Consider the following 20,608-nt stretch of genomic DNA (forward strand, 5'->3'; position numbering starts at 1 on the left):
TTTGCATCTCTGAGTTTTGAAAGAATGAATGAATTAACAGACAGGCAAAACACAAATACAGGTTAGTGAAGGTTACAGCATGGAGGTAGTTACAGTCAGAGAGTGATATAGGGTTACGGCTCTTATTCAGGTTTGATATTCAGAGGGTTCGTTGTTCCAAATATTTGTTTGTAAATCAAATAACGCTGGTTGGTTTGAAAACTAGATAAGGCTTATTATTCTAAAATTTCATAAATCCAGAAATGAAATAAGGCTTGGTTGATATAGTTCTATAGTAATGTTCATACTAAACGGCTTGGCACACCTGGACGTTCTTGCCATCGGGTAGGCCTACCTACTTTTCCTTTATGGGTCAACAACTTTTTTTTTATCTGGATAGCACGTGCAATAAGTAGGAATTGAAAAATATATGAAATATTAAATTGAACAATGAATCCTAGGTGAAGTGAAGAATAAGAATTTATCATAAGAACTATAAGTAAGATCCCAAGAGAGCTGAAGTGTTTAACGAGGGCTTGTAATCGCTTTGAAAAGGGAACATAATGATTAAAGCAAGGTGTACACTATTGTGACCAATCTCTCAAGGTAAATGCAAAGGAGTAACATCACAATGAGGGTGCAAGTTTGAAAAAATATCATGAAACGCATGGATCAAAAAGTATTTTGATCATATTTCTAGTGGTATATCATCAGAGCTGCCAACCTGAAAAGGAACATTTCAGTATTTCGGTGAGGAAATCAGTATTTTCAAAAAAATACCATAGGACCACACATACAACTGAAACTTTATAAATCAGTATTTTACATGAAACTATCAGTATTCTTCTCACTTTTCAGTACTTAATACTGAAAATCAGTACTACTTGGCAGCTCTGTATCATGATGAAAATCATTTTGACGTTCTTACTCAAAAGTCAATTCAAGAAACAATCTTTGGGTTTGTCATCATAACAAGATTCTTATCTTCTGGACAGAACTTTCTCCTGAGCATTGGGGTTGGAATATCACAACAGTCAACAAATGAAAATGATCAAGTTTCCAACCAAGAATATTGATTCCTTCAGACTGTATCTAGTTTGTACATAAGGGTATTTTCTTTCCAATCTTTCAGCTCTGTTGATAAGGATCATACTCTGATCACATCACCCTTGGCAAGCGCCCAAATGCAGATGAAATTACCTCAAGATGTAGCTTTGGGGGTGTCTTCATCAGAACAAGGTTGTTGCTTTTGCCCGCTACTATTGATCATATCAATAATGATACAGTCACATTGATGAACCCCAAGATATATATATCATTGAAAAAACTGAAGGCCTAGTAGCTTCGACAGCCTGGAGCAGGTTCCATAAGTGCGACTTTTACTATATAGTGTTAATTTTTTTCTCAAAAACTCGGCCCAAAACATTTTGGTTTTTCTGATTAGCCTGTGCAACCACAGATTGGCACATTTTGCTGGGCATCTTCACCAGACCATGCCACAGTCTGAACTAATGCAGCCCAATCGTTACTCAGGCTTGAGCAGTCTGTCCGACTTCATTCAGATGAAGTTGCTACACAAACTGAAGTTTGCTTCAGCAAGCTGATCCACCTTGAAGCAGGCAAGATCAACCACTTCTTCTACTTGGATCCATGTTCTGATGAAGACCCATCCAAATGAAGCTACTCTAACCATCATAGGTTAGAAGGCCATGAAAGTCAATCATGAAACAATAGCAACTCAACATACTTCACCACAGGGGGAGCTATACCATTCTAGTTCATGATGGTTTCTACTTAATTATATGCCGAAAGTTGACTGGTCATGACCAAACCCGTGAAAGAATTTGCTTAATCTGTACAAGGCTGGTGTTCAAGTAACAAGTCAGTCTCAAACTTGCAATTTATGCACTATAAATAATTATGTCTCATATGTCTGCATATACAGTCTAAATTACACGAGTGTCCAATTATCTTCCCAACTTTGAACATTCTCTCTGTCTTGGTTTGCTTGTTTCATACCTACCATGTTAATAAAAGGGTTTGATTTCCCTTTGTTTTCTTAATTGGTGCACTTTCGCATTGTCACTTGCCTTGATTATTCTTTACAAAGACTAATAGTAAGATTATGAATCAAAATATATACTCATAACACGCAATGTATTATCATAGCCGTCTGTTCTCATTATGATACAACAATAAAAGCATGACTGAACTGTTTTGAATGACAGAGTTGAATTATTTTTAGCCCATGCAGTCAGGATGTTTGCCTTATAAACGTCAGATTGAGGTTAAATGTGACAAAGCTTTCATCATAACCTTGCAATTATTTGAGGAAAAATTCCTGAATTAAATTAAATGAATGAGAATCATACCAAAATTAGCCCTCTTGATGAAGGACACATCAGACGGACAATGGTTTAGAATCTCGCAGCAAAGCCTGAAAAGATTAATAAGATAATATGAACATTTATAATACCTCGCTACCATCACATGAAGCTGATATAATGTACTTACTAATATACATGTACTTTGGATATGTCTGTAAATGATCAATAATAACTTTAGAATTAAAGTCAAAGTGTTACAGAGAAAGTTTCAAAGGCTAAAAACAAAGATCAAAAGAACAAGAAGACAAGCTTAAGCTAAAATATAACTACAATTTAACACTCAAATCTATTTGTTTCATTAATTCAACATCCAAGTAAACATAGATCCAAAATGTTAATAAAGTAATATCTAAGTTTGCCACATAGTTTTAATGTATACTCACAAAGTTGATATATGCCTTAAAAGTGACTTGAATGCCTCCAGACAGAAAGGAAGATGGCGGTGATTTATGTGCGGTTGCATAAATATTTGTAACTTTCATTGAACCATGGGCCAGAATAGGGGTACTCATAAAAGGCTTGTCAATATCTATTTTTAAAAAAGTAGTATAAAACAGTCATGAAGGTGTTGATATGATGGAAACAGATATATATTCTACTGCATTGAGTCGATGAAATTGATCCACTTCTACTTTTGAGCCAAATTTAACTGGAACCACTATCTATCTACTATCATCATACCCATAATCTATCACTAATTTTACTTGTTTATTTATGATCTAAAGAGATCTTTATCACATTAGGTGGTTTCAGACCCCCTCGAAGTTCGTCAGTTCCAGGTATTCTCTGATTGGGAAATTTACCCCGATCAGAAAATACCAGGTATTTTGGTAATGTGAAAGCAAACTAGGCGTAATTTCCCCAAAAGAAAATACCCGCTAAATAGTAGGTACTTGGTGAAATTACGAGAACTTTCGCGGGGATTTTTCCAAGGTCGCAGGTATTTTTGCAATGTGAAAGCAATTTACGGGAACTTTTGGCCCAGCGTGTCGTTGGGCGTGGGCGCCGTGGGTGGCTGCTGGGCTAGTGATTTTGAATCTCGCGCCTTGCCTGCTTATCAGACCATACTGCGCATGCTCGTAACTTCAGGAACTTATCTCCCGAAGGGTGTGTTTCTGGGCGGTGTGAATGCAGGAATGATTTTCACCAGCGAAGTTCGCCGGTGAACTTCTCCACCTCGCATTCCTCACTTCACCGGCGAAGAAAAAAATGTACCCTTTCGCACTGACATTTCTTCCCCGGCGAAAGTCAACGGGCGATTGCAGAACAAAACGAAAGAAAATTGTAAACATTACTTCTTACCTTTCACAAAAAGGTATCAAAAAAATAATTACAACATATTTTTGAAGTATTACGAGAAAAACAACCAATATCACCTTGTTTTTATATTTTAGCGCATTTTATACATGTAAAAAGTGCTTTTAAATATTGTTAGTAAAAAAAATATTTTCGAGGGTATATACTTGGCCATAGCATTCAGCTGAGCTTGCAACTTATCGCGCGCGGAATCTCGGTTTAGGGGTCTTTGGGAGAGAAAAAAATTGACCTCTGACGTCATTAAAGTTCTCCGGTTTGCTTTCATATTGGCTGTTTCACTGGCGAAGTTTGCCGGTGAAAAGTTTCACCGGTGAAGTTCTCCACCTCTAGAGGTGGAGAAGTTCGCCGGCGAACTTCACCGGTGAAGTTCTCCTGTGTACCTTTCATACTGGACACTTTCCCCTTCGCTGGCAAACTTCGCCAGTGAAGTTCGCCGGTGAAAAGCGCAATATGAAAGGGGTATAATTCTGAAAACAACAACTTGCAGCCTTATTCATGAGATTATTCAATATTTCTATAGTAAAAGTTAATAACAGGCATATTCCCAGGGTGGACATGAAAATTATAGTATATTTCCTGTCCAAGATGGACCATAAATATCTCACCACCATCATAGATGCTTCAATTTTCTGTTGTTTAGAAAAATAGCAGTCTATACAGGTATTCACACTAGGACAAACAGGTAATATTAAACCACTGGTAGAGGATTCATAATTACAGACAAGGCCTACTTATCAGTAAATAGAGGGATGGTTAACTATGATTATTCATTATAGAAATTTGTGTATATTACTGTTAAATCATTATACACTTGCCCAGATATGAATAGCGAGGGCACCCCCCCAACCATCCATGTGACCCTCCTTATCCTATCATTTATATTTGTTCTTTATACGTATGAATATGCTGAATAGATTATGATCCAATACTAAACCATGGCATTTGTCTAATGTGAATAACCCCATTTGTCCTCAATGGCAGTACTATTGCTCTAGTCAATCTGTCAATACTGAACATAAGGGATAGCCACCTGAAGGTTTACATCAAATATCTTTACATAGGTAGCTAATCATAATAGGTTCAGGTGTTTTACTTCAAGTGCTTTGCAATGTATTAGAGAAAATATTAATGTTTTACCCCCTCCCATCTCTATCTCACTACAACCATGGACCCTATGCTACAGTACAACCATGGACCTATCACATGTACTGAAGTGACCTACAACACAAGTTCTATATTTTTTGATAACTCCTTAGAACCAAAATGTAAAAAAAATCTTAACCCCCCCCACCCACAAAAATCCAACTCATCTCCGATAAGTGTAACAAAACACTTGTACTACTACAAGTGATAATAATAGCAATAACAAAACAGCAACAATGAAAATACCAATAACAAAATTAGAAGCAAAAATGAGATGAAGAAAAAGAACTGATGAACTATAGAACTAAACTCAGGAAATATTTTTACCTCAATAGTCAATCCAGATGATGAAGTTCCTTGTTGATCTAGGTTGTTAATCCTTTCTATCAATCATTTATCCTAAATTTTCAGAGGTTGATTTAAGTAGATGAAGTTCTTTCTTTCATATGACTTTCCATTTTATATAAGTCGTAATTATGTTCTAAGTCAAAAGATGCATTCATTTCTGATAACATCAACAACTCTTTGTCCAAAATCAAAGAAAACCAAGTTCTCTCTAGATAGCTTTCTTTTTTTTTCTAAATGAAAACATTTTTGTCCACCATTATCTGACAGTTCTTTGGTGTTTTTTTTTTTGTCATGTCTCAAGATGATGTTTTATTTGATGACCAAGATGATGAAGATAATGAAGATGGATATCGAGGCTGATAATGGCAGTGGTGATGATGTTGGTGTTGTTGTTAATGATGTTGATAATGATGATAATGGTGGTGCTGATGATGTTGTTGATGATGTTATTGTCAATGTTGATGTTATTGTTAATGTTATTGTCAATGTTTATGATGATGATGTTATTGTCAATGTTGACGTTGATGATGTTTTTGTCAATGTTGGTGTTGATGATGATGTTATTGTCAATGTTGATGTTATTGTTAATGTTGATGTTATTGTCAATGTTTATGTTGATGATGTTATTGTCAATGTTGATGTTGATGATGTTATTGTCAATGTTGATGATGTAAATATTGGTGTTGATAATATTGTTTCTGCTGACTATCTTCTGATGGCTGATCTGACCCTTATCTTCTGCAAACCAGGATCAGTACCTCTGAATGTAGAAACATTTTCCTCATCTGAGAAAAAAAAAGAGAAAGGAAGGGTGTGGGGAAGGGGAAGAGATAAAAGAATGGGAATGGAAAGCAGAAAGGAAAACAAGAGGACAAGAAAGGAAGAAGATAAAACCAATTTAATTTTCTTACAACACTGGACACATCAAAAGAGCATTCAAATAACATCTTACACACAAAAATGGAAATCGCAAAAAGCACTAGTGATATATGCTCCAGACATTCTGGTAAAAAGACTCCATGATTTAGAAGCACCAAATAACAAAGTAAATAAATAATTTAACATGGTAAATTAGAATATACAACACATTAAACTGTGAAATAATTCAATACCCCTTTTCGGCCATAAAAAGGGAAATCCTCACATTACTAAACAAATCTACACATATATTTACATATTTGTGTATGAATAACTTATTTCACTTGCTTGAATGAATGAAAATACATATGGCCTAATAATGTTTTGGGTTTATCCAATGCTATTTCTCAATTAGGAGCACATCATCATATCCATTGTAACACATGAAATATCATACATTCAGCAGGTTTCCAAAAGATTTCAAATTCCATGCTTTTTTTATAGTGATTTGTTGACATGAGTTGTTGTAATGTCATCAAGTAAACACATCTTGTCTCATCTGGAGAGTGTTTTGAATTGAATGAATGCCAGCTGTTTAACTCCCCTTCTCACTCATCCTCATATATAATCCCTTATGATCCCCTCACCATGCTGCTCAGGTCATTGACCATTTCTTGATCTATTAAAGGGAATAACTCCTGGGGAAAATATATTTAAAAAATTAGTTTTATAGCAATTATTCACTCACCAGTATCATACAAATTTATCAAATATTCTATACTCTATTGATTTGTTTGTGTTCCTGTTTTTTCAGGTTTAAATGAATACTTTTCTACTATTTCTCGTTGGCCTATTTTTCTTTTGTTTTGTTTTCTGCCATCTCTGAAATCTATACTTCTTTAGTTATGTTAGGTTGAATTTGAATCGTACTAAATCCCTTTGTTTAATCCTTGTCTAATACATTTTATGTTTTTAATGTACTGTATTCTTGTATTTCAATGTATTGTACTCTTCTGTCTCTTTTTAGATTCACCTTGTTTATTTGCCATTTGCTATTAATTTTCTGATCATCTCTAATAAAAGCATTCACCTTTTTATAGTCTCTTTCCATCCATCATCTTTTATCAGAGTTTCACAAATTTTTATGAACAACTTTATGAAAAACAGTAGACAATTTCCGCTTTTTATAGTTCATTTTATTATTCTAACACAAGTTCATTGACTTTAGAATCGATTTAAAATATAACCTAATGCATTTGACTACTAAATTGTAAATTATATGCAAATGTATGCAGCTACTTTGTTACTTTTCTTTGTTTTAAATGTACAGTGAATAATCATGCACTGTAGGTCTACTTAGACCCTTAGTGAAAAAGATTTGCTTTCAAATTGACCATTAAAGGGGAATCCAACCCAAATAAAAACTTGTTTTCATAAGAAAAAGAAAAATCAGACAAGTTGATAGGTGAAAGTTTGAACAATATTGGACAAACAACAAGAAAGTTATGAATTTTTAAAAGTTGTAAATATTGGTAATCACTATACCCATGGAGACTTCAAATTGGCCGCATATGGGATGTCATAGTGATGTAAGGCAAGGACTACTCTTCCATGTACTCCAATACATATTATGGCTAAACTGTCATTTTTCCCAAAATTTTTATTTCAAATTATATTTTTCTTTCATGAGGACATACTACAATATACTACCTGGGCTATATTTAGATTACTGCCCCAGGGGAATGGGTACTTATAAGAAAACCACAAATCCCTGATTATAAAGTACATGGCCTATGGGAAAGTTGTCCTTGCCCCTTGTCATAATTTACTTACACAGTTGCCAATTTGAAATCTACATAGTATTAGTGATCTCAATTTTAAAGCAGCTATAACTTTCTCATTGCTTGTCCGATTTCTTTCAAACTTTCACCATTCTGTTTAATTTATTTTTCTCCTTCCCAACATAACATTTTATGGCCAAGGCTGGATTCCCCTTTAAACTTTAGACTGGTCATTTAGCTATTCATAAACTTCCTCCTTTGACATCAACCATAAAAAAATTAAACTGGTTCAGTATGCAAGTGTGAAAGGGGTATTTGAAGTAACATGACATGGCATTTAGCTATTACTCATTGACATCCTGACTATGGTTTATTAGTATTATTTTCTAGATGACATACAGAAGAAATGGTTGGAGACACAGAGCAGTTTAAACTTCATTACGCGAATGTAAATGAGCATTTTGAAATGCTCATTGTTAACACACTTGAGCATTTTGAAATGCTCATATGTTCTCTTAAAGCACTATTTCATAAACAATGAAAATGATAAAGGACGCACCATCAAACATGAAATTAAAGATGGGTTTTGGCCTTGAAAATGAGAAAGTACAGGCGTGCTCAGTCATCTACATCTCAGTTACCTTAGGCCTATTTTAACAGATCATTATATTGCGTAATAATTATGGTTATCATCTTTTGGTATTTCACTGATATTATCTTTGTCACATTCACAATCAGAATCAAGACCAGTAGACCTGCTTAATAATGATAACTCTTCAAAGTACTGCCTTTCCACATATTAACTATTAATATGATTTGATGACCAGGTTTTGAGATGTTTTCCTCTGGACTTAATAAATGTTTATATTTAATAAATGAATGAACTATAAAGTTAGATTTCTGTTTGGAAACATTTCTTGTTACTATAGCTTGTCAAGAACAACCAAAGTATAAAAAGTTATGTCAACTGTCATTCTTTTGCATGGTTTTAAGGATTTTATCAATTCATCTGTAATTACTATTTTTGTGGATTTCTATACAAAAAATTAATGAAAGAAATATCAGTCCCAAATATCACCTATAAATGGAAAACAAAGCACTCTTGCCTTTTCTTGACCATTTTATCAAAATGGATCGAGACGCTATATAAATCCTATTTCTATTATTGATATTATTATAATATCAGGGTAAAGTTAATAGGAAATATTTGTAAACTTTAAAAAACATTGTAAGTGTGAATAAGGGTAATGAGGCCTAAACAATGAGAAATTGATGAGGGGGATATAATCTGATAACAAATGTATCATTATAATCCATACGACTTTCCTTTCTGGAGACAAGATTCATATCTTCATACTAAAAATAACTCATATTGGACTTATCAGTTATGAACATAGCAGGATACATTTAGAAAGAGAGTCTGACTTTGATCCTACAACTCAAAACAGTCTGGAACAATTTCTTTTTGTTGATTATATATGCTCTTGAAACTGAAGATTTGGCTTGTATTCTAACATTCAGAATTCTCTGTCTGATTTCTCCCTTGCTTTGTATCCTGTGGCTAGAAGCAGTTTTTTTTTCATAATTTGGTATACTAAGAAAGATCACAAAGTTCCATCCACTTGTCTCCATGATTTTGAATTTCAAGTTAAAGGTAAATGCTAGTTTTGGTAACGATGTCAAAATGAGTTCGTATAGAATCCAATGAAATGACCACCAAAGTGTATGTTTGTATAAATAAAAAGCATGTGCCAAAGGATTCTGGAAGAAATTGTGTAATTGCTGAGAAATCAGCAAATAAGCATGGGATTCGGGTAGAGCGTCGGGCCCGACGCTCTAAGCAATAACTATACATTGTCCCACGTGCGCTTATCTGTGTTGGGGATCTTCGGTGTGAACATTTTTTAGCGTAGATTTCAAGATTTCACAAAGTTCAGTTAATGTAACTGTACCAGATCTAGATCCTCGATGATATACTGACAATTAAGCCTTGTTTTACAGACTTTCTCATGAAATCAGTGTTTACTGCAACTACTGGAATTTCTCTTTAAGGTAAAGTCATATATACAGGTACCTATTTGACAAATTAGAAAAAACAATCAAAGACCTGATATTTTTGGGTAGATTTGAAAGATGCTCTTGAAACTAAGCAAAATTTAAAAAAAAGTTTTATTTTTCTTATTCTACATCTGTTTTGATTGAAATATTCAGCATAATGCTTTTTTATTTTTCTCTTTCTATAGATATCTCCCATTTCCACAGATACCTTTCTTTTATCTAAACTATATATTATAATTTGTCTACAAAATGTTTTGTATTATCTTTGTATGTTAATTATCATTAATGTTTTGTAATATTTGTTATTATGTATGAAAAATGATTTGTATCCATATTTATGTCATTTCTGTTGGAAATAAATCTGAATCTGAATATCAACTTTTTTTGTTGGGGTCAACTTCCCAAATAAACCCCCCCCCCCGATCAGCTTGGTTGCCTTGTTCTATCACATTTGTCTATAGATATTCGATCCCGTTTTCTGCTTCAAATATTCTTCTGCACAGGTTTATTTTGCATCCATTGATTTGTACTGTATTATTTGATATATGTAGTGAAAAAACCTCGACAACCGGGCCGTCTGCACCATCCCAAGTTTTCAAATTAGTGCGCTATTTCTGATCCGCCAAATTATCCCGATCTGAACAATTTCGAGATTTTTTGTAATGGAGAAGCAATTATCACGCTGGTTCGTAGGATTAATTAATAAATTAATCAATTGCATTGACTTGGGATCATTTGTATAATAGCGCGCTATTTTATAAATTATCGCACAAATTCGCAGGTGCAGATGCACTCAAGATTATTTATTCCCGGTGTCAGACCATAATGCATCAATGCCTTGCTCGAGTAGGAATCGCTCTTATTGCGATGGTGGAGATGGGGTTTCTTGAATCTCAAGATTAATCACGAAGAGGGCCGATCGGGCTTAAATCTCGAGATGTAGCAAACTTGGGATGGTGCTGAGTAGATACACTTTTACCCTTTTTAGACAGGCTAAAATTTCCTTAACCCCGTACTATTGGTGGGGCTAAATGGCAATTTAGCCCCACCTATAGTACGGGGTTAAGCTTAGCCCACTTTCGTTTTACACAGCGTTTTTGCAAAGTGGGCTAACCCCACCTATAGTACGGGATTATTTGGCCCTGCAAAAAAGCAGGGTTATCCCACCAATTGCGGTGCTAAGAGCAATAGTACGGGGTTAAGATCGCATGTGTAAAACGAAAGTGGGCTAAGCGCTCCCATTCATGCCCCGCAACAGAGCCGGCCCTGTTGTCCAATCAGAGGTAATCAGAGGTAAGTATAATGAATATTCATGACAGCGATCACGGCGATGAAAAAAAAGCGCGCGCCAGAAGTCAGCGATTTTGGATATGACTCGAATGACCCCTCAGTGCGCTCGTGAATATTCATGAGCTACCAATAGTCCGGGGTTAGCGAGTTTCGTGTGTAAAAAGCAAGCATTCCTTATCCGGGGTTAGCAAAAACAATTTGGCATGTGTGAAAAGGAAAATAAATAGTACGGGGTTAAGGATAGTACGGGGTTAGCGATAGTCCGGGGCCAAGAAAATCCTGTGTAAAAAGCCTAATTGTGATGATGCTTGAGGAATGGAGAAGTCTGGAAGTTGTAAACTACTGAGTCCACTTGAGGAATGATGTTTGTATGATGAGGAATGTGAGATGATGATGATGGGTGAGCGTGGGAAACCAAGCTCTGCTGGTGGCTTCATCCTTTCTTTTTCATATCTTCATCTTCCATCTCTTCCAATCTTTGCTTGTCTGTCCTTACAGCTGTATCAGGATGTCATAATGAATTTAACTCATCAATCTGCTATACACCAGACTCACTGACATCCCACAAAACAGATCACTAGTCTAACAAGTATACCCCATTTTATCGTAAAGAGTCCAGAAATTATACTCTTCCTTTTTTATGAAAATGGTTTGGTTTTAATATTTCTTTATTATTATGAATTTCTTTATCATTGTGTTGATGTTATGGGTTGGACCAAATCAAAATAATTACAATTTTTTATGGCCCAAAACTAATGATACTATTATTTATGGTTGAAAAAATGAAATTGAAAATAAAGTCGAGCTCTGACTCCGAGGGCCTATAAAACTGTAATCAGGTTTTATTTTAACGTAATCATAATCAAGGAACAAAAGTGAAATTCTTTGATAATGATGATAAATGGTAAAGTGTCAATAAAAACATGGCTTTTCTTAAACTTGGCTACCAATATAGGCCTACATATATTTTTCAATTTGTTCAAGTCTGACTTTTCAGACTATTAAACACACATGGTGTTGAGCAAAAGGAGGAACTTGTACTTGGTGATAATTTAATGGTTGTGTTATGATCAGATAGGCAGACCACATGTGGGAATGTCATTCTACATAATTTACTGAAGAAACTATTTCACTACATTTCCTCCATCCCCCAATACCTATAATTTGACCATACATAATTTTATGTGTACAAGGGAATTTTCCCTGGATATATTCTTCGAGTATACTATGCAACTATGAGGAGCAGTGAGCAGAAAGGGAGAGGCAAAGCTCAGTTTAGCACAAGTGATTGTGAGCCCCTTTAACCAAAAACAATGTTTTGTAGAATGGATTAAAGTGGCAATAAGAGAGACTTGCTATGTATCAAATTAGAAACTTTACACTCTCCCTTCACAGGGGGAAGAAAACTCTAGTAATAGTATAGAAACGAATAAAATCAAGAAACTTACCCTTTTCCCTAAATTTTTACCTTTTTTATGAAAAAAAATAACTTGTTTCTAATATCAAGCACTTTTGACACCCTGCAAGCACTGCACACACAAATGCTACTCTTTCCATATATAATTCTCTCTATTTCCAAATGTGAACCATTATTGACCCCCCCCCCCCCCATTCTCTGACACAGGTTGCAGAATGTTATTTCACATGGTAGTGTGATGCTAAAACCTAGCTTCTTATCTTCAATGTATACAGTCAAATATTTTAAGAAGGATTTATTTTCTGATTATGATGAAACTTGAGCTTGTTAAGAGCCTGAGGGTGTAAGGGAATCTCAGGAAGTTTAGTCTACCAAGTAGAGTGGAAACTAATATCATAACACATGATAAGGCTCTCTCAACACACTCTTTCACTCTTCAGGTAAAAACAAACAATATGAATTAATCAAATTAATCAATTAGTCTTAATGAATTGAAAGCGGTAGACCAGAAAGTTAACAATAATAATCTTGACTACTAATATAACACACATGGAATAGGACAGAGACAGAAATATCATAGAGCTATTAGCTCCATGGAAATATGATAGAAATTTAAATTCTCCTGAACACAATAGACTATAAATTTCTTAATGAAAGAGGGAAAAATAACAATTCCAACTTGAATATTTCTGGTGATGAAAGCTGGTATAAATGGAAATAGTTGCTTCCATAGCTTTAACCCCATTTACAAGTAATTATAATGACGAATGAGTATGAAAGCATCTATAGAAGTGATATGACAGAGAAATAGAGATTGTGCCATGCCAGCACTGACTGATGGAGTTTGACCAAATATGGCATTCCACTGGTGAAACCACTGGTAATTGGAGAGTATTTTGGAATGAACCACACAGTGTCATGATCCTTCATGTGGGAAACCCCTCTGCATGTCTGAAAGTGGAGAAGGAGGAGGGGCACTACCATTACAAGAAGGAGACTATGGAATTAATCTTGTACACCCAAGGCCTATTATTACCCATCGTAAATAATCCATGATCCATCAATATTCTTTATGATTATTCATAATAGGATGAAAAAATGCTTACACATACCGTGGACCTATTTGTAATAGGTCCATGCACATACATGTATCTGTGTTAGTAGCTCCATGCACATACCATGTTGTTGAGAATGTAGGACTAACCATTTTCCTGATTTTGGCAATTTTGACATCCTTTACATTTTACAAACATACAATGCCCGGCCCCAAAAAATACCAACAAGGTGTCCGATTTGCAATGACAGTGCCCCCCCCCTCACTCCATGATCTTGACATAATAAATGTAGACACTGCAATGCCTCAAGTCATTTTGAGATGTCATGAAAGTGAGTTGTTTGAATACACAAGGACCTGACTGGAATACATCATTAATATCAAAGTTTATTATTATTGAATACAGGTTTAGATGGAGAATCTCACTTCTTTAACTACAGTGTTAGTCCTATGGAGTCACGTGTTCCATTTTTGTATCAACCTGTTAGATGCAAAATAATCCTTAAAGGGGAAGTTCACCCTGATAAAAACATTGTTGTAAAAAACAGCAGAAAATCATTAAAAATATTGGTGAAAGATTGAGGAAAATCCGTTCAAGTTAAGACAGTAACTAGAATTTCAATTTTGATTTGTGACATCACAAACAAGCAGCTGCCCCATATGATATAATTATAAAATGCATAAATTGCATTTTCAATGGTTCAAGATGACTATTTTAAAATTTCTTTTTAGGAGCGGATGTGAATTGAGTCAAATAATTAAAATTATAATAACTTTTTTATTTTTTGATGGTTTTTCCTCAAACCTTCAACAATATTTTAAACCATTTTTTCTGCTATGAACCTCCACTTTAAATCCAACTTGATGTTGACAAGAGACATTGGATTCCTAGAGATAAATCTATTTACCCATTTTTCTTGAATATTATGAAAAACGAGGGCTCATTTCCCTATTAGATGTATGCCTTCTTTACTACTGATGATAGTACCACTACCAGATTGTAGAAATTTTTTAGACCCATAATTTCAAACACGGTTGAAATATTATTCCGGCTCAAGAATTCATGTTTTTTGCTTTCCTGTAGCACAAATCCCAAACCACTGGCATAGTTTTGACCTCTGACCTTATCTTAAAACACAGAGGAGATATCACACAACTTCAAGAAAGCTAGTACAACCCTTTTCAGTAAATCCCTGGTGCTGGTCTGCACTTGAGCTTGACTCACACCAAGTCACAGCATAAGAACTGGAGATAAGTTATGACTTGGCTTCGGTCAGGGCCAAAACAGTCCATGCTATTCTCACACTGCGTTTAGAAGCACCAGGCATGGGCCAGATCCGCACAGTCATGAACCAGGGTTTGACTGAAAGGGAGCAACAAATCTGGGCCAATATTCATCCCAGTCAGACTGAGGTCACTTGTTGCATGCATGTAAAACTAAATGCTTCCCATAGGCCAGTGCATTTACCAGGACAGTTTGATCACTTATTTGGACAATTTATGGAAAAGGGTGTTAACAAAAGCGATGTGCATGGTCTGCTCTTAGTGCAGACCTGCAGTGAAAGGACAAGTCCACCCCAACAAAAAGTTGATTTGAATAAAAATATAAAAATCCAACACGCATTAACACTGAAAATTTCATCAAAACTTGATGTAAAATAAGAAAGTTATGACATTTTAAAATTTCGCTTAATTTTACAAAACAGTTATATGCACATCCTGGTCGATATGCAAATGAGCTGACGGATGACGTCATCCACTCCCTATTTCTTTTTTATTTTATTATATGAAATATGAATATTCTAATCATTTCTTCATTGTCGAGTGAAACGATTAATTTCTCCCTGAACATGTGGATTTAGCATTGTTTAATACTATATGGTTCAGTCAAGTTGGTCCTTATTGTCAAATCTGTAAAAAAAATAAAAATTTAAATAATTCAAACGATAAAAAACAAAATAAATAGTGAGTGAGGGACATCGTCGACTCTCATTTGCATATCACACTTTTGAGAAAAATAAGTGAAACTTTATAATATCATAACTTTCTTATTTTACATCCGATTTTGATGAAATCTTTAGCATTACACTAGTTTGATTTTTCTGTATCTATTCAAATCAACATTATTCTGGGGTGGACTTGACCTTGAAAGAGTAAGGCCAGTCTAAAAGGGGTTTATGTCTTGAAGAGAAGGTATAGCATTCAGCAGTGTGTGAAAGGGTTGTTTTTAGAGGAGTGAATAAACTTTCCTGTGGTTGAAGGTGGTGTCTCCTGGTAAATGTTACTTCTCATATATCTTCACACATACCACTCATGCAGTTATTCTTGAAAACCAACAATATCTCCATCTGTTGTTTTGAAACATTCTAAAGAGTCCACTGTCAAGTGTCATCAGCATTAGCAAAGTTGTTAGGGAATGTTTTTTTTAAATTCTTTTGCCAAGTTCACAAATTTGTAAAGGAGCACTAACCAAAATATTGCGGAACACTACACGTTGCCCATATCAAAATGTTACTTGCAAAATCTCTTGTAAACACATAACTGGAAGAGCCTGGAATATCCCCTCCCCTCATTTGCTCTCTCTCTCTCTATTCCAATGACCTTTCACCAGCAAACAGGGTCAAATGGATCAAGCGCTTTATGGGAGGTCAAAGGTCAGAGAGATTTATAGATTTAGGGAAAGCACTGGAGGACATAGGAAACAATTTATGTGGTAAAAGAAATATATCTAAAGGCACAGAGGGGTAAGATGTCACAAGCTGCATCAGGTGGGTGTTTAATACTAGGAACATGGTTACTGCTTATTTATTGTACACTCGTAAGTTTAGCTTGAATGACAGCTGTATGACATATCTGAACCAGTAAATCAATTCAAAAGAGAGCAAAAATATAAGGTGGGAGTATTGTAAGTACTGACTTAAAATGATAGCATAAAGAGCAAGATAAGGAAGAAAATCTTCAGGATAGAAATTAGAATTTAGAATGAGTTTCAGTGCTCTATAAAAACATTGCTGGTAAGACAATAAGAAATAAATTTGATAGTTTGATGAATGGTTAGATTTTCAGATAAAAAGTTTGTATCTATTTGATTAACACACTGGTTGCCGACCTGGCTAATTACCGAACCCAGAACCTCAGATAAATATGTTCTGTTTTGTCTTAAGATAATACTTACTCTAAATTCTTGATGAACAAAAAGAAAATAGAAGTTAGAAGAAAATGTAATTACCCTTAACTTCATTTACAGACTTGTTATAAGAATACCAGCTTAGTGTTTAACCCATATGGGATTTCTAAAAATAAAGCACATGATATAAAAGTGTATTTTTCTGAGCTAATTTCCTATCTGAAATAGGCATGAATCAACATTGACTTTCTCAGCTAGCAATTAGGTTAAAAGAAACTGAACACTAGAGGGCACATGACCATATTTCTTTGTGGTTGTGTGTTTCAGGTGACCATTTCCTATTGGTTGCTGCTGTCCAGATCCAACCTCAATAGATGTCTTTTGGATAAGTGGACAAAATTCTAGACAGTGAAACATGGGGATCAGGATTCAAATCTCACTTTGACACAAAAAATATCTGACTGAGCTATTGTGTGTGTGTGGGGGATCAAATTTATGGTAAAGAATGGCTTTGGTATTGTTTTACAGAAATATATAGCCCTATTCCTCAAAAATTAATTTGTTCTTATTTAAATCAACAAAACATTAAAGTAGATCTTATCTTCTTAAAAGTTTATTCAAGACAAAAACTACTGTAAGTTTAGTTCTAATTAATTGAAATTATCATATTTGTCATTCTATACTCGAGTTACCTGGGTCCCATAATATAAAAGTTACCATTTACGGTTGGTAACTTGGCCATGCAATTGTAATTGCATGAAATCCTTGATTTTGATTGGCTGTTGAACATGTTTACCATGGTAGTTACCAATGGAAGTCAAAGTTACCATGTTAGTATTTTTTATGCAACAGGGCCCTAGAGTGATATCAATATTGTACTGGTAGGCCTAAATGAATTTTCCAGTGCCATCCAATGCCATGAAGTAGCCAGATCAGGAATGTTCCCCAGGGAGTGGGTGTTGTGCACTGCAAAGTGGTTTGAAAGTGTTTCTATCCATCAGGGTGAGCATATAGGCCTACTATAGTGATTGGCCAAATAGGCCTATAACTTGAGTTTTATCATCACTATTATCGTTATAGTTTACAGATGTTTTTTCTTCACATAAAAATAATCTCAAAATACAATCATTTCCACATCCAAAGCCTCTGAAAATTGAAGCATTTTAGTAATAAAAAAATGTCCCATTTCAATTCACTATAATCAAATTACACACCATAAATGCCGGCAAACTCTTGAAATGACATTAAAAGAACTCTTTAAGTCGAGGTCCATGAACCCATGAGGCTCGGATAACTATTCTGAAAAGAGGACCCTCTAAATCAAATTAGGAACAATTCCAAGCAAGATCCCTAATCTTGTTCAACCTGCTTTCTATGGGACCAAAGTGAAACATTCCCCAGAGAGGCCGTCCCAAGCAGAGCGTCAACAGCTAGATGAAGTAAACCAAAGAAAAGCACAAAATGGAGAGGAAATTTCCTTAAACTTTTGCAAGAAGACATGTTGAGAAGCTACAGAGATTTAATGATATCATAGAAGGTTTCCTCGCCTACACAATAATATCCACCCCTGGTTCCTAAAATATGATTTTCTTTATTTTTCTCTACTATTGACATAATTTGTACCAATTTATTCTACCCATGGAAAGGTACCGAGCTGACTTAGGATTTATGACCCCATCATGAGACCCTATGGGAGAGAATACAGTCAAATGGAGAAAGAATTTATTCTAACTCTCTCCCTTGTTTAGGTAGAACCATTTTCTTTTCTTTCATTTTAAAGAGTTTATATCACAGGTTACTTGCAATGCTTCAATCTGTAAACATGTTATTCATTACTTTTTGTTACTTATAGAGACTCATTGTACTCATATTTTCTACAAAATGACTTCAATATTAATATCTTTAACGATTATTAAATTGCTAATTTTGATGATAATGATGACGATGGTGGTGGTGGGGTGATGATGAAATAATAATAACATCAACAACAAGAATAATAACAACACTACTACTATTACTACTACTACTACCACTACTACTACTACTACTACTACTACTGCTGCTGCTGCTGCTGCTGCTACTGCTACTACTACTACTACTACTACTACTACTACTACTACTACTACTACTACTACTACTACTACTACTACTACTACTACTACTACTACTACTACTACTACTGCTGCTGCTGCTGCTGCTGCTGCTACTGCTACTACTACTACTACTACTAGTACTTCTACTACTACTACTACTACTACTACTACTACTACTACTACTACTACTACTACTACTACTACTACTACTACTACTACTACTACTACTACTACTACTAGTACTAATAATTTAATTCAAAGTAGCAGTAATAATAATATCAACAACAATAATGTTGATAATAACAATCAATAGGAATTAGTAGTAGTAGTGGTGGTCTATCAGAAAGGATAAAACTTAATAAACAGTGTAAAAAGTGTTGTGCATAAGGTATGTTCAAGGTAAAGGTATACACTTTCTTTAGTTGTTTGCAGAGGGCATATAAACAAATTATTTTATGTCACTTTGTGCACAAATTCTGTCTGAGTTTCTCTCTTTTAGTCATATTTTCCAGCTGACTCTTACCTTAGATTGAATTAAGACCTATCAGTATGACCTTCAACTTGAATTCACTTAACTTATTTGGTTTGATATTGACAGTGAGATAAAGACATCAACCGCTAGGATTGAATTGACTATGCCATGTTACTTGGTCACGTTTTTATAAAGTTCAGAAGGTAGATGTGGGGAGAGGGGGTGTTAAAGGGAATAATGTCATCTTTCCAGCTACTATTACAAAACCATTACAGAAATCACCTGAAGTTTATAAGTGGTCATACATTTATCAAAATATTTAGCTACTACTGTAGCATTAAAAAATCTTGTACAGGGTTGTGAGTGGTCACAAATAAAAAGATCTGAAAAAAGCTGAAGAGTGTTGAAAAATTCTGAAATAGAAAGAGCTCCCATACTTTTTGTACAGAGGAAGGCCCAAAATAAGCTGAAATTAAGCTGAAAATCAAAACAAAAAAAATCTGAACTCTCACACCCCTGCTTGTAAGAGGGCATTGCGGCCTAGCAAACTTTGACAAGGCATTAATCCACACTTTGCCACTCTCCATCCAGGTGTTAAATTGATACCTGGTAGCTTGTCCAGCATTATGGGTGCCTCATTGGCTACTGGCCTGAATCCTCCCCTGGGAGTGGAGGATGTGCATACATTGTGTGGGGGAGAGACAGATTGAATCCGATGACCATAACAGGGTAATAATAAATCTTTAAGCTCTTAGATATGTACAATGTGCAGGCGCAATGTGTGTCTCGGGCACATTATAGGTAACCAGATTATCATTATTATCATTAGTATTATTATTATTATATATATCTGTGTGTTGCAGGCCCCTGCCCTGGCACAAAAAGTTCTGTCTGCTGGACACTCTTGGGCATGGGGTTTGGCGAACTTTAATTATTTTCCCCTTTTCTAGATAGTTAATGATTTCCATTTTGTCAAGAAGTTTCAGGTATTATTAATTATACACAAGAAAGTGATATAGTATAACTCTCATTCAACCAGAAACAATTTTTTTCTGCTTTTGACATCCCTTTAATATTCTCTGCTGAGTTATGAGCGTTTAGGAGAGAAAAATCATTTAAGTAATAATTTATACTAATCAACAGAAGTACTTTAATAGAATGACATAGATGATTATTTGTTTTGGCAAACGTCATAGTTCGTACCCCAGTGGGAATACACTGTAAATGTATATATAGAAAGCTAGTGCTAATTACTTGGATTTGAAAGATTAGTAAAGGTAAACT

The 20,608-nt window shown here is 34.9% G+C and overlaps 2 protein-coding genes across 3 annotated transcripts in view; both read right to left on the reverse strand.

Annotated features, from left to right (window-relative positions):
- LOC121419392 overlaps nt 1-3,047 on the reverse strand; it is a 33,544-nt gene extending 30,497 nt beyond the window's left edge. For both annotated transcript variants that reach the window (XM_041613844.1, XM_041613845.1), the window contains exons 1-2: nt 2,750-3,047; nt 2,352-2,416 (exon numbers count right to left, since the gene is read on the reverse strand). In XM_041613844.1, the coding sequence (XP_041469778.1) occupies nt 2,352-2,416; nt 2,750-2,829 (145 nt within the window). In that variant the 5' untranslated portion in view covers nt 2,830-3,047. The remainder of the gene's footprint in view (nt 1-2,351; nt 2,417-2,749) is intronic.
- A 2,747-nt stretch (nt 3,048-5,794) lies between these two features.
- LOC121419393 (DNA repair protein RAD51 homolog 2-like) overlaps nt 5,795-20,608 on the reverse strand; it is a 35,544-nt gene continuing 20,730 nt past the window's right edge. The window contains exon 4 of the mRNA XM_041613847.1: nt 5,795-5,959. Within this exon, the coding sequence (XP_041469781.1) occupies nt 5,880-5,959 (80 nt within the window). The 3' untranslated portion in view covers nt 5,795-5,879. The remainder of the gene's footprint in view (nt 5,960-20,608) is intronic.

This window comes from Lytechinus variegatus, chromosome 7 (genome assembly GCF_018143015.1).
Source record: "Lytechinus variegatus isolate NC3 chromosome 7, Lvar_3.0, whole genome shotgun sequence".
Taxonomy (NCBI): Eukaryota; Metazoa; Echinodermata; class Echinoidea; order Temnopleuroida; family Toxopneustidae; genus Lytechinus; species Lytechinus variegatus.